Source organism: Lygodium microphyllum, chromosome 13 (assembly GCF_053477565.2).
Source record: "Lygodium microphyllum isolate KBCC chromosome 13, Lygodium_microphyllum_v1.1.10, whole genome shotgun sequence".
NCBI lineage: Eukaryota > Viridiplantae > Streptophyta > Polypodiopsida > Schizaeales > Lygodiaceae > Lygodium > Lygodium microphyllum.
In genome coordinates, this window is record NC_141147.1 from 35,871,868 (window position 1) to 35,885,928 (window position 14,061).

The 14,061-nt window shown below is 39.3% G+C and overlaps 1 protein-coding gene across 3 annotated transcripts; it reads right to left on the bottom strand.

Moving 5' to 3' along the window:
* Window positions 1–250: 250 nt before the first annotated feature.
* On the bottom strand, window positions 251–13,534 carry LOC148026507 (uncharacterized). 3 transcript variants are annotated; one of them, XR_015692842.1, is made up of 7 exons: window positions 13,276–13,534; window positions 12,652–12,792; window positions 2,217–2,321; window positions 1,446–2,054; window positions 1,240–1,314; window positions 998–1,138; window positions 475–610 (listed from the first exon to the last, which is right to left on the bottom strand). XR_015692842.1 is itself a non-coding variant. In XM_087690952.1 (6 exons), exons 1-6 carry the CDS (start codon window positions 13,429–13,431, stop codon window positions 374–376), a joined length of 1,323 nt encoding a protein of 440 aa, XP_087547078.1. In that variant the 5' UTR covers window positions 13,432–13,531; the 3' UTR covers window positions 251–373. The 3 variants fall into 3 exon arrangements, 2 of the variants coding, with proteins under 2 accessions (XP_087547078.1, XP_087547080.1); XM_087690952.1 differs by lacking the exon at window positions 998–1,138 and having other exon boundaries at window positions 251–610; window positions 13,276–13,531; XM_087690954.1 differs by lacking the exon at window positions 998–1,138 and having other exon boundaries at window positions 251–610; window positions 2,217–2,318; window positions 13,276–13,530.
* Window positions 13,535–14,061: the final 527 nt, after the last annotated feature.

Below are 14,061 nucleotides of genomic sequence, written 5' to 3' on the forward strand. Positions count from 1 at the left end.
TGGCAAACAGTTCTCTTTTCTTTTTCTGTGGCATCAGATCCACCTTGCAAAAACACATCTGACTGCCTACTTGGCCCTCATACAAGAACTCGGCCGAATAACCACAGTTCAGAAGAAGGCATACAGAGCAAACAAAATTGGACAGGAAATTGGAGGATTCTTTTTGGTGAGTCTCGGCCATTGTCAGAAAACAAAATCTAAAATTAACACTTGAACGTTGATACTGTGGGAAAGAGGTTTGCCATCAACATTTTGAATAGAAAATTGGCAATTGAGTTGAGCCATCTTTGCTGGTTTTCTTGCAGAGTAAAAACGAGTAATCATTTTCCATTTGGAAAGCAACAGTAGTCAGACTTAATAACAATCCCTGAAGTTAGTCTTGAGCTATTGGGAATGCCGAGCCCAGCCTGTCCCTGCCTATATGGTAACACTTAATGTTAACACTGTAGGGGCCCAATTCCACATAATTTTCTTCTTGTCCCCCATAGAAGCACAGTGTGTACAGGGCTACTTCAAATTCGGGACTAACACCCACAAAAGTACTTGATACAGGCTTCTTCACCCCATTCCATGTAAACTGTATGGAGAGGCACTGTGAATGAGCGTCTGGCTGCAGGACCAATAGATCCATCAGTAAAGAATAAAAGAACATTTTGTCGCTTATATTCTTGAGCGATACACCTTATACAAGGTTCCAATTATACTAACTCTATTATAGGTTCCCAGCCTTGTACTCTACAAAAGTGACAAAACAGAACTCTAATTCACCCAATCCAACACATATTTCAAAAGTCATTACACTTCCATTAAAAGATATCTCATAATTGTAGAAGAACTTGCCGACCTTACAGATTATGTTTATGCATCAATCGAGTAAAACCTTCTGCTGAGCCCATGTACTCCTTTTACTTTGAGTAATGTAATGAAAAACACTGTTTTGGAAAAGATGTACCATATGTGGTGCATTGGTCTTTGAGATTAGGTGTATTGAACTTACTGTCTTTATGTCTATTGCTCGGCCTTTGTATTATTTGATAATCAGCCTCGTCTTCATTAACCCAATTTCAATGCCCCATCTTTATTGAACTAATTCAGGAGAGCCACAAGAGCTCTCTTGCTTAGTGGACAGGCATATTGCCTAAAACACATGATAAATTATTGCATTGACAGAGGATTCAATGAGCTTTTTCGTGTTTAGACTTTCCCATACTAGTAATGACTGGAAGAAGCACTACTTACCATGCTGTGGTTTCGCCTTCTTGGAAGAATATAACCCTGGTAGTCAACTCTTCCTGCTGCTTCTTCCACAAAAAACTGCCAAAAAGCTACTATGTCAATTTGCTTCTTACCCAAAACAGATCAGGTCTCTTTTGTGCTACATGGAGAAGAGGACAAACAATTTTAAGTTTATCAATTTAGCATTAGAATAAAAGAATGTCATGCACCTTGATCCAGTTATGAAAGCCTGAAACTTCGTTTTCATATCCGCTTTTAATCTCCCCAATAAAAACGTGTTCAAATGCTGAAGAGGACCCATGTGAGCCACCTCTTCCATACAAATCAAACCACAGTGAGTGCAAGTGCTGCTTGAACTCCTGAGCACTTTGTGAAACGATTCCCTGTGATGCCAAATACTTGAACAAGTATTGGATGGGTGCTGTCCGGCTTATCTCTTCTATGAAAGCAACCTCTTCTTGTCTTTCCTCTTCTGTAACATTTTCTTTAACCCCTTGTTTAGCAGTGTAGTTGTCCAAGAGAGCATAAAAACGAGCATATGTTGGCTTTCGGAAAACATCCTTACTGACATGTCGAAACAATGAATTAGCAGCCATGTCCTCTTTTTCATAGACCTTTTTCCCCTCTCCACAGTTTATCTCATAATCCTGACCAGGTGTCAAACGATTCAGGTCAAGTTCCCACAGCCGACTACATGCTGCAGAAATATCTCTCAGCTCTTCTTGAGTTGGCTGTACATCAACAGAAGAATTGACCGCATTTGCATATCCTTGTTTGTGAGCAGGCTTTTTATACTCGTGCCATTGGTCATCTGGCACCTATTTGTAGCAAGTGATACATCCAAATCAAAATCTTGAAAGGGATGAAGCTTAAAGAAATCTGTAACCACCAAAGAAAGTGTAAAAGCTATTTCTGCAAGTATGCCTCAAAATAAAGAAAGAACTAACTACATCTGGTAAAGTAAATATATCAATGCCTACCTTATAGTAATGATCAGGAGAAGGATGCTGGTGTGAAGGATGCGAACCACTTCCTCCTACCTTTTTCCAACCATCAGAATTCTCAAGGTCATGACCTGGTACCTGCTAAAAGACCATCTCTCTCTCTTTTTTTTTTCGTAAAACCATCTCTCTCTCTCTCTCTCTCTCTCTCTCTCTCTCTCAAAAGAAAGAGGATTATATCAATCAACTAGTGGAAAGACTACAATAGGCCAGATGGTTCTCATACATGCACACACACAAATGAAAGAGGATTATATCAATCAACTACAGATACAATAGGTCAGATGGGTGACATGGAAAACATTATGATGAAAGAATCTAAAAACAAAACACAAGCTCATGTTTAACTTTGATGACCGAGGCAAGAACGCAAAAGCAAACAGAGTAGGAACAACTCTCACACTCCACTACATAACATGAGATACAACATAGAATGCCACTCTTAAGTATGTCAATGTCCCAGGAGTGGATACAGCCATGGGGCATGCAAAACAAAAGACAGAATGAAGACTGTTTGTACTAGTCTTGAGACCTATGAGCAGAAACCCTAGCTTGAACTCAATTTGAAACAGGAAAAATGTCCTCATTTCTTTGGTAACTTGTCCTAGAAGATGAAGTAATGTCCTTCATAAGCTCTATGAAATCAACTTCACCTATGCTTGGAACTTGCCAAAAGACAGCATAAAAATCCCAATGTGGGACTAGGTGAGCCCTCAAGGACAAGATTGACCACCAACCTAAATGGCCCCTTTCAACCAAAAAAACTTCCTTTGGAGTCAAAATTCTACTACTACATGACAGCATTTTACTTGACAATGCCAAAAGATCAGCAGTCTCAGCCAATCAAATGATCCAAATCCTTGTTTAGAAGGATTCCCGTCCATGTGTATATAACTGCCCAATTAAGAATGATCCTCAACAATCATTTTAATGGCAGATGTATGTCCCAAAAGATGTGATTGACTTGTGTGGTCCAAATGCTAGCAAGGTGTAGGTTGGCCTACTTGGTATTGACATGTTGGAAAATTGTCGCCACCTAGAAAATGGGAGAGTAAAACCAGCCTTTGTTCTTGGACAGGGTGGTAATTCCTGATCAAGCACTTAATTGCAACAATTAGTAAATAAACAGTAACTGAAAATGCACAATTTACCTCAAAGTTCTCGGACAGTAGACACCGTGTCAGCTCCAATACTAGTGCCCCTTTCGGTATTTCTCTAATTTGATTGATTAATGGATTGGATAAAAGCTGAGATTCCACAATCTCCTTGGTTGATCCAAAAGCCCCTTGCTATAGATGCAATTAACACACAAAACGGGCCAATTGCCCCTTCAATTTCACCCACAACTAGCTCTAATTGGACCCCAACTGGCCAAATGCTGCCCCAAATTCACAATGGATGGGCTTGCATCTGAATTCGCTAATAATTCCAGAAATTTCAGGTGCTGAATTTAGTGTACGATGCCTTCTACTAATGGCACGGATCCCTAAGGTGGCTGTTAAACCCTAATTTCTGCAAAATTTTAGGGTTTACAGAAGAATTCTTCTGCTGTCCAAATCTGGCTGAGATCTGCTCCTAAAGGGTGAGATAAAAGCTGAGATCTTCTGAGAATTGACTGAAGGAGATGAGAGAATGGTAGAGAGAGAAAATTCAGAGATTTCTCATGGAGAAACCCTCCAATCTGCCAGCTGCATGTTTCAACCAGCAAGAAAAGCAATCACTTGCAACCTCGGAACACCAAAATGCTATTGCTAGCCAATTGATGATGGCGCCAGCCCCTAATGGGCCTTCTCCTGCTGTGATCTGCTTGTTGATGGCTCCAAATGGTTGTCTGAATGTCTAAGACCAAGCACCAAAAACGTTTTCTCTGTTGCATGACAGCATTATCCAACCATTACATTATTTTTAAGAATTAAATAATTCTGAAAATTAACTTCAGCCCCTCTGACCCTGCCCAAAACTAAATGTGCCCATTCATAATTAAATTGGCTAGGCCATTTGCAACCTAGAGAGGTCCCCAACCTCTATTGACCCTTAGACTGGCATTAACTAATTAACTAATGCTAGTCCCTAACGTCATCACTGACACTTATTGGCCAAACAATGATCCTAGGGTCAGCTAACACGAACTAACCACCAAAGCCCAACTCGCATAACTTGTCACAACTTTTGCCTCTGAAACCCACTACATTCTTGGGGTCCTTGGCCTATTACCATGAAATAGCTACCATGTGCATCACATGTGCCGAACAACCTTGCACATTTAATTAGTAACTTTATCAAAATGGTATCAGCAAGATTAAAGCATCTCAAAATTTTACGTCCCCGTGACATAGAGTAGGGCCTAAGATGCATATTAGTGTTCATTGTTTATAAGTTACTACTAACCTCTATCTTTTGTCATTATCACTTTGTGTTTTATTGTAAGCTTGTGTTTTTTTTTTTTTTTCTCAAGTATTTCTTTACATGGTATCAAAGCTAGATACACTCTGAAGAAATCCAAGCTTTGATTTGAAAGCTCAATATCCAAGACAAAGAACTTTGAAGGGAAGATGGCATCAAACTTGTCGTCATCACTTCAATCTCTTGAACAACCTTTGCCAAGAACTGAGCATAGGTAGGTCTCTCAGCTTGCTCCATGCAATTCCAATGGAGAAGAAACATCTTACTTTCCTTATAGACTATATGAGATTTCATGCACCGAATATGACATGATTCTCATACATCAAGCCCAACAACAATTAGTAGGTAACATTGAATATTTACCCTTAGATCTAGTACATAGATCTAATGGACTTGTAGGGAGGACGGAACCTCTATTTGGGATTAACCATCCTATTGGAGAAATAGACATGGAGCACAAATCTTCATACACTTTTTCACCTTCACTCCAATGCCAGGTACACAAGCTTTTATTTCTATTTTCGCTTCCTATGTTTCGAAAGAATGAATAATAAATGAATACGATGCTCAATGCAATAAACACACTACGCAAAGTGAATATAAACCTTGTACTCCTATGTCCTTGAAAGGACAAAGGCAAAAAGATAAGTTGGAGAGTGTACTGTACTCTAAATAGTGTGAAGAAATACCCTAACACAGAAACATAAATGAAAGCGTACGACAAAGAATAAACTCAAAAAAACACAATTAGGGTTAGGGTAACACACTGACAATGAACACAGTGGAATCTGAATGATGGGTGGAGACTGAAAACAGACACCAGACTAATGTAGATAGCAATGGGCAGCTTTAGATGAGATGCCCTTCGTAAATAGGGTTTGGGTAACAAAGCTAGGCCTGAAACCTGGAAAAACGAGATTGAACTCAATGAAGGGCAGCATGCATATTTATAGAAACATTCGGGACCTCATACCATGCACCATTTTAAAACTTCCTCAAACCACACATGACTTTAGGGTTTTTATTAATTAAGCATTTGTGGGACTATTTAAGTGGCTAATTCAGGATGTAATGCTTATGTTAGCTCAACAAACGGATCTCGAAATACAGTAAGTAACCTGACCAACTAATGCAAATTTTAGTAGACAACAGACCTCTCAGAAGGGGTTGTCATGGGGACGTGAAATTTTGAGACGCTTTCATCTTGCTGATAACATTTGATTAAGTTATTAATCAAATGTGTAAGGTTGTTTAAGCACATGTGATGCACATATTCCATAGTAATAGGCCAAGGACCCTGAGGATGTAGTGGGTGTCAAAGGCAAAAGTTGAGATAAGTTATGCTAGTTGGGCTTTCGGGGTCAATTGTTGTAGTTTTAACCTTGGGACAGTTATTTGGCCAATAAGTGTCTATGGTGACACTAGGGACTAGCATTAATTAATTAATTAATTAATCCCAATCTAAAGGTCAATAGAGATTGAGGACCACTCCACATTGCAAATGGCCTAGCCAATTTAATTATGGATGGAAAAATCTAATTTTGGGCAAGGTTAAAAGGAATATTTAATTTTTAGGATTATTTAATTCTGAAAATTAATTAAATGGTTGGATAATGCTGAAAAATGGGTTTAAAAGACTGCCATTTAGCAAAAATGCCCATGCAAACTTAGAAAACGTTTTTAGGGGCTGGGTCTCAGCCATTCATTTAGTTTACAGCTTGAGGGAGGGAGAGAGAGAGAGAGAGAGAGAGAGAGAGAAAGTTACTGGTCTATTTTCTCATCTTGATGAATCAAGTGATAGCATTTTGGAGGTGCTTGGAAATAGGTGATTGCATTGAATGCAAGCCAGAGTAGGCAACAAGTAGAATTTAGGGTTTTCTCGCAAAGAAAATCAAATTTCTCTCTTATCTTAGCTTTCTCTCACCTTCTCCAACCCATTCTCAGGAGATTTCAACATTTCTTAGTCGTTTCAGCCAAATTAAGTGGACAACACAGAGATCTCTGCTGTAAACTCTAAATTTCTACAGAAATTAGGGTTTGACAGTCACTTCAAGACCCATGCCAATTGGTAAAGACATTGTATAATGAATAAAGTGTCTGAAATTTGTGTAATTGTTAGGTAATTCAAATGCCAACCCATTCATTGTAATTTGGGGCAACATTTGGCTAGTTGGAGGTTCCATTTGTGCAAGTCCTAGGTGAAAAATCAAGGAGCAATTGGCCTGAATTGATTGTTGATTGTTGCTACAGCAAAGAGACTTTTTGGAACAGCAAAGGAGATTGTGAATCTCAGCTTGTACTCATTCCATTAGCCATCAAGGTAAAGAAATACCGAAAGGGGCGTCAATTTTTAGGCCAACAAGGTATCCAATATCCAAGATTATTAAGGTAAATTGTGCATTTCAATTGTTTATTTGTTGATTGCTATAATTAAGTGCTAATCGGGGAATTACCATTCTCTCTAAGAAGGAAAATTCGTTTCAAGCAACAAGAGCAAGCAAGAAGGCACAAAACCAAAATCAAAATCAAAATCAAAACCAAAAACAAAATCAATCAACTGAATCATAAGGAAACACTCAGTATGCTTTTTAAAGCCCGGTGATAGAATATATCAAAGAAAAAATACGTATTGCCAAAACTATCAAAAGGTTGACCATTTTGATAACAAGTGTTGATCAAAGGCAAAATGCACCCAACCAAGACACAAGAATCTGATCCCCACCCTCAATTCGGTAGCCCCCATCCCCTACTAGGGGACACAGGGTAGACAAGATCACAATAAAGAATCACTTTTCGATCCCTCCGATCGATGATGTTGTGGATAGATTACAAGGGGCAGCCATATTCAGCCGTATAGATTTGAAAAGTCGATATCGTCAAATACGCATTAGACCGGAGGATGTGCCTAAGACAGCTTTCAAAACATCTTTTGGGTTATATGAGTTTCTTGTCAAGTCTTTTGGGCTTACGAATGCTCCTTCCGCTTTCAATTGGATGATGGATTGCATTTTTAGACCACATAGAGGATTTGTGGGTACTTTCTTTGATGACATGATTGTCTATTCAAAGAAGGAGGTAGAGCATAGAAGACACTTGGATATTATATTCAATGAACTATGTAAGAATAGGCTAGTTATCAATGACAAGAAAAGTGATTTCATTTTGCATAAAATCCACTTTTTGGACACATTGTATCGGCTGATGGTATTCGTATAAAACCTGCAAAGGTTGAGGCAATACGATCATGGTCGCCCTTGGGAAATGTGCATGAGATCCATAGCTTCTTGGGTTTGTTCTTACTACGGGAAGCGCGTTTGCTGAAATTGCATGTCCATTGCATGCCTTGCAGAAGAAGGATGTGCCATTTAGATGGACAACAGTGGAAATTTCAGCATTTGAAAAGTTGAAGAGTAAGATTACTTCATATCCTTTGCTTGTGTTGCCCAATCTAAGAAAGTCATACATGGTTCAATGTGATGCTTGTGGTAACAGTATTGGAGTTGTTCTTATACAGGATGGCCACATTGTGGCTTATGAGAGTCGAATTCTTCACGGTGCAGAGAAGAATTTGTAGGTCTATGAGAGAGAGCTCTTGGCTGTAATTTATGCATTGTCTATGTGAAAACATTATTGGTTGGGGGCTAATTTTACAATGCAAACATATCATCACACTTTGAGATACTTTCTAACATAGACAAGGTTATCAAAGAAGCATATGAGATGGGTGAATTTTCTCTCTATGTTTCATTTTTAGATTGTATATATTGACGGTAAAAAGATTGTTGTGGCTGATGCACTATCACGTAAGCCACAAATTTCAGCTATCAACATGATTTGTCACACTGAGCTGGATACCCTAAAAGAGTGATATATTGTTGATTTGGATTTGTTGATATTTATGATCAGCTTTACAATGGCCTAAGACATGAGCACTTTCTACTTAGAGATGGATATCTAATGATGCATGGATGGCTGTGTTACAAAGCAATTGAGGCCTAGAGTTATCACTGAAAGTCATGCTCCTCCATATGCAAGACACAGAGGTATTGATGCCACAGTCAAGGCAATGGAGATTTTTTTTTATTCGCCAGCTTTGAGGCTTAATATAGAGCAATTTGTTAGGACATGCGTTGTATGTCAGAAGCTAAAATATGATAGGCAAAAGATGCCGAGCTTGTTGCAAACTTTGCCTATTCTAGATAGGCCTTGGTAGAGCATTGCAATGGACTTTATTTTTTAGCTTAACAGGACACCTATAGGAAATGATGGGATATGGACTACCATTTGCAAGGTTAGCAAACAAACCCATTTCATTCCGTAAGGAAAAAAATGAAGGCTGGTCATATGGCACGCTTGTTTTTGCAACATATCTTTAAGTATCATGGTGTGGCAAGGTCGATTATCAGTGATCAAGACCCTCGAATGACCTGTTTATTTTGGAAGGGGTTATTTAAGAACATGGGTGCCGCATTGAAATTCTCATTATTCTTCCATCTGCAAACAAATGGTCAGTCGTCTAAGGAAGCAAATTCCACAATGTTAGATCTTTTGAGGTGCTATGCCTTAAACCACAAGACATAGTGGGAGCAGTATTTGTCCTTAGCTGAGTTTCCTTACAACAATACAGTGCATAGTTCCACTGGCAAAGCTCCATTTAAGGTTGTTGAGGGTGACAAGAAGATACCGCCTGTCTTGTAGACTAAGGATAAGATCTTTAAGGCTAACCATTATATGGAAAAGTCGGATGTACCTATGCAAAGATAAAGCGTGCACTTCAGAGATCACAAGAGAAGCAAAAGAAGGCAGTTGATGCCATAAACGTGTTTTGCAATTTGCAGAGAGCGATTATGTATTATTGCATTTTGAAAAGGCAAGGCTAAAAAAGATGAAAGGAAGAGAGAGATTGTATCTGAAGTTAAGTATGAGATACTATGGGCCCTTCCAAGTGTTGGAAAAGATCAGCAGTGTGGCATATCGGCTGAATTACCTCCACATTGGTAGATACACAATGCCTTTCATGTCAATTTGTTGAGGCCCTTTCATGTTGATGTGCCAGAAGATACGTCTACTGAAATTCAGCCTAAGGTTAAGGAGCTAGATGAGATTTTGGTACATGGGCAGATCTTGGCACATAAGAAAAGAAAGGTTAGAGGTAAAGTTTCTAGGAGATATTTGGTGAAGTTTCAAAATTATTCACCAATGGATGCAAAAACAATGGAAGAGCATAACTTGGCAGACCATCCTCAGTTGTTGTAGCTTTACCTAGATGCCTTTCAGTTAGAGCCGACTTTAGTTTTAACTTCATCAGGTTTAGCGGAGCAAGGATTCAGAGTATTACGTGATGCTCAAGAGAGAGATAGCACTTTCCCTCCTCTAGGTGTAAACAGCTCTTGTATATAATGGATCTCAATTGTATTCAACATGCATCCAAGGTAGTATGTTGACAGTATGTCCACCATGGAGTCTCTACTCATCAGTGTACTAGTCATTATGAATGTATGCAGACGAGCATGGTTGTTACCTAGCTTTGAGACTATATTTTTGCATCAATTTGGGATCAGTTCATGATCGGTTGGACATGAGCTTTTGCCTTAGTTTTGAGATCAATTTCTGATTAGTTTCAGCTCAGTTTTTGATCAATTTGAAAACCGTTCATGGTCACTTTTAGGATCAGTTTTGCATCAATTATTGCATTAATTACAGCTCTGTTTTTGCAATCACTTTCTGATCAGTTTCAGGTCACATTTGCAATAGTTTGTGATCAATTCTCAGATCAACGAGTGATCAGTTTATGATTAGATTATGCTCAGTTTTCAATGGTCTACAACCGATTCCATGTACAACAGCATGTTAGTAAATGCCATTGATAGTTTCAGCTACAGGTTATGCTGAGAATATACTTTATTATGGTTGTGAAATCAGAACACTTGAGAATCATGAGTTATGGATGCATCCAATGGGTTTCTAGCAACAATTCTGGAAAGTATTTCAAATTTATATCATGTTTATGCTAGTTGAAATTTTTAGCAAGTTTGGGGCAATGGCCAATGTTGTGACTGTGATGCCTTGTAGAAATTCCAATGCAGTATGCTTTTACTTTGGCACAATGTAGTGCAATTGAGGATGATTGTAGGGATTTCAAGAGGGATGTCAATTACGGAGACGTGAAATTTAAAGAGGCTTTAATCTTGCCGATAACATTGTGCAAGGTTATTTAGCTTGGAAGACGTCTTCTTGCTGTCCTTTGCCTATTGAGGCAGGCCCCTAGATGGCTATATTCTGCAACAAATTGTTGTTCTCTAATCAGAAAATGGGCCGACAGCTCCCTTTCTCCCTCTCTCCCCTAGGCTGTAAACTAACTAAATGGCTAAGACCTAGCCGATGAAAATATTTTCTCAGCTTGCATGGGCATTTTTTCCAAGTGGCAGCCTTTTAAACCCATTTTTTAGCATTATCTAGCCATTTAATTGATTTTTAGAATTAAATCATCCAAAAATTTTATTTTAATCCTTCTGACCTTGCCCAAAATTAAACTGTCTCTCCATAATCAAATTAGCTAGGACATTTGTACTCTGGAGTGGTCCCCAACCCTGTGCCGATCACGATGACAGTTGAATCAGACCTACAACAGCAATCAACAGAAGAAAACAGCACCAAAAGAACCATGTCAAACAAATGTGTAGCAACAGAAGCAAAAAGATGAAGTTGCGCTGTAAGAGAATTGAACGAAAGAACACAACACATGAACTCAAAAATAATGAACTCAAGAAATGGAATCCATATATCAAAGCACAAGAGTGTGCACAAAGGCATGGGCTACAGGCAACCGGAAAAGTGCTCCTAGTCTCCCTCTCTCCAGCAGCATTCAACATGTATGTATGAACTAATAGATGGAGGAGAGGTAGCCACTAAATAGACAGACATAAGAGAAAACAATGATCAGGTCAGCCAGCAATTGATGGGGCCATAAATGCAGTTCAGCCAGTCATACATGTGCTGCCCTACTCAGAAAAGGCATTGCACTCAAATATATTGCCCGCATGTAATTATATCACCAACATTGTTAGTTGAGCACTGTGTTTTCTCTTCAACCCCTAGCGAAATCTGACAATTATTTCTTCTCATCAACACCCCAGAGGTGAAACATTGAAAAATATTGCTATGAAAGAGATATTCACTAAGCTTTATACCAGCCATGGTAGACCTACTTTATCATTTCAAACTTCTATAAGATCTGGACCTTCTCAAGACTACGATATCATAGAGCTTGAAAGAGAAATCAAAGAGAAGTCTAGTGAAATCTTAATGTATGAAAGCTACTTGAAGAAAAACAATCAAAGGCAGCACATACTTAACAAGTAAGCTCTGTCATTTTTCCCAAGAGTCAAGTCCAGTAATCATATTGCCTTTACGAATGAGTATTTCACTAAGACGGGTGAATTGTACTTCACTCATTGGGAGGGGAGTATGGCTGCCTTGAAACTTGAAGTTTGCAAATATAGTAATACAGATATAAGCGTGCCTAGCTTTTAACAGAAAGGGTGGTCTATTTCATGGCTGCGATCATTAGGTCTTGAGTTGAAGAATCAATGGTGCATAAAACTAGTCTTTATAAATGGCTGCAAATTGATATGATACACAAACAATGACTTGGACTGAATTCAAAGACTTGTCTCACAAAGGAAAGATGCTTCAAAGGGTCGAGGTAGTCTCATGCAGGCAACACACCTACTAAGTTCACAATCAAATGCAAAACACAATACAGTACCACCAAATACACATGAGTAAAGCTTGCACATGAGGTGATAACAATTGTTTCATACTTGAAAAATGCAGTTTTTACTCTTCACACTGACTTGAAAGGGGAAAAAGGTACGATCCTAAGATAAAATACATTGCTCCTACACAAGGGCCCTCAAACTGCCCAAAGTCCAAAACCTTTTTGCCATCGATGATTGTACTCAGCTAATAAATTGATGCCCAAAGGCAGATTAAAATGCAAGGATCTTACTTGGTGTTTGAGTGAACTCTCTGAAGAGTAAGATTGTTGATGAATGCGATTGCTTTCGTGAGGACGCCAAGAGTGCTGACTGTGGGGCTGATCTTTGTGGTTGCTTTTGTGTACTGGCTGTTCTCCCTGACCAGAGACAATCTGAATAAAAGGAGAAGCAAAAATCAGGCAGAAACCATTAGAAAAACCACAGATGAATCTGGCCAACAAGACTGCGAATTGAAAAATGCAAGAAAGCAGAGATCTATGACCCTATGATGCCATGATTCAAAATAATGCTCACAAGGTACGATCCTACAATGCCATGATTCAGAGCAATTCTCACAAAGAAGCGTTCTTTAGAGTACATTTCAGTGCCTGAATTTCAAAATCAGGGTTCAATTGTTCGGTTGCTTAGATGAAAAGCGCCTGAAATTTGCCATGTTTGTTATGAGATGGAGCATAAAACCAGTCCAAATTCTAGCTCCTCCTTTTCACAGTTGGTTGGGAAAAATGGAAGCTTGTGAGTATGGACATTGTCGGATTGCCTCCCAGCGCGCAACAGTGTCCGTCAAGGTGAGTCAAAAATGCAAGAGCTGGAAGAAAACAAGACAACTAGACAGGCAGGAATTGCAACGCTTTTACCTCAGCCCAGGTGGAGCGGTCGATGAAAGCTGGTTCGCCACTGTTGTCGTCCTCGGAAGCATGCCGGGTTGAAGAAGATGACGCGCGGTCGTTAGTGACGAGAGAGGACGCAGCATCAAGTGCAGTGTTGAGCAAACCTGAAATGATGTTGTCCATGGTGGTCGCACTTGCACTCACGCAGTTGGCGAAAGATCAATGAGATGATGATGAACGAGCAGGTGATGGAAGATGGTGATGATGATGAGTTACCGATGTTGACTCAGATATTTGTCGTTCACGAGTCCCTACCTTTATTTTATTATTTACTTTAAAGCGCTAGTCAGTTAGTAGGGAGTGCGATATGGAGGTGCTTTCAATATTTTCCATCTAAAGCTTTGTACAATTTCAGATCATTTGGAGGCCTTTCACGCACTGTTCATGAAAAACCTACGTTTCATGTGAAACTAGGCGCTCCGTGCTTAGACTCGCCGGGGCGAGCGCGATTTTCGCGGCGAGAGTGGGTGCTAGACGCGTTGCACCCGCCCCCTCGTTTCTTTGTGGGGAGGTTGGGGGCTGCCATGTGGCACCCGCCCCCAACCTCCCCTTAACTAATAGTAAAGATGAAGTGTAAATTTTTTTAAGAACTTTTAACTTTAAAATAAGAAAGTTAAAAACCTTAGATTTTACAAGATTTTGAAGGTTTTTATGTCTGCTATCAAAAATGTTTTTCGTGAACATTGCTTTCACAACACACTCCAACAATCGAACGTTTTGCTACACAACTATGCCTCTATGTTAGCACTCTTT

Bases quoted from the DNA above. Each gene is read 5' to 3' on its own strand.
- LOC148026507 (XM_087690952.1), bottom strand. From the start codon at position 13,431: ATGGACAACATCATTTCAGGTTTGCTCAACACTGCACTTGATGCTGCG. The intron at 2,322-12,651 runs GTAAGATCCTTG...ATGGTCTTTTAG, and splicing joins AGAGTTCACTCAAACACCAA to CAGGTACCAGGTCATGACCT. The intron at 2,055-2,216 runs GTAGGCATTGAT...TGCTACAAATAG, and splicing joins CTCCTGATCATTACTATAAG to GTGCCAGATGACCAATGGCA.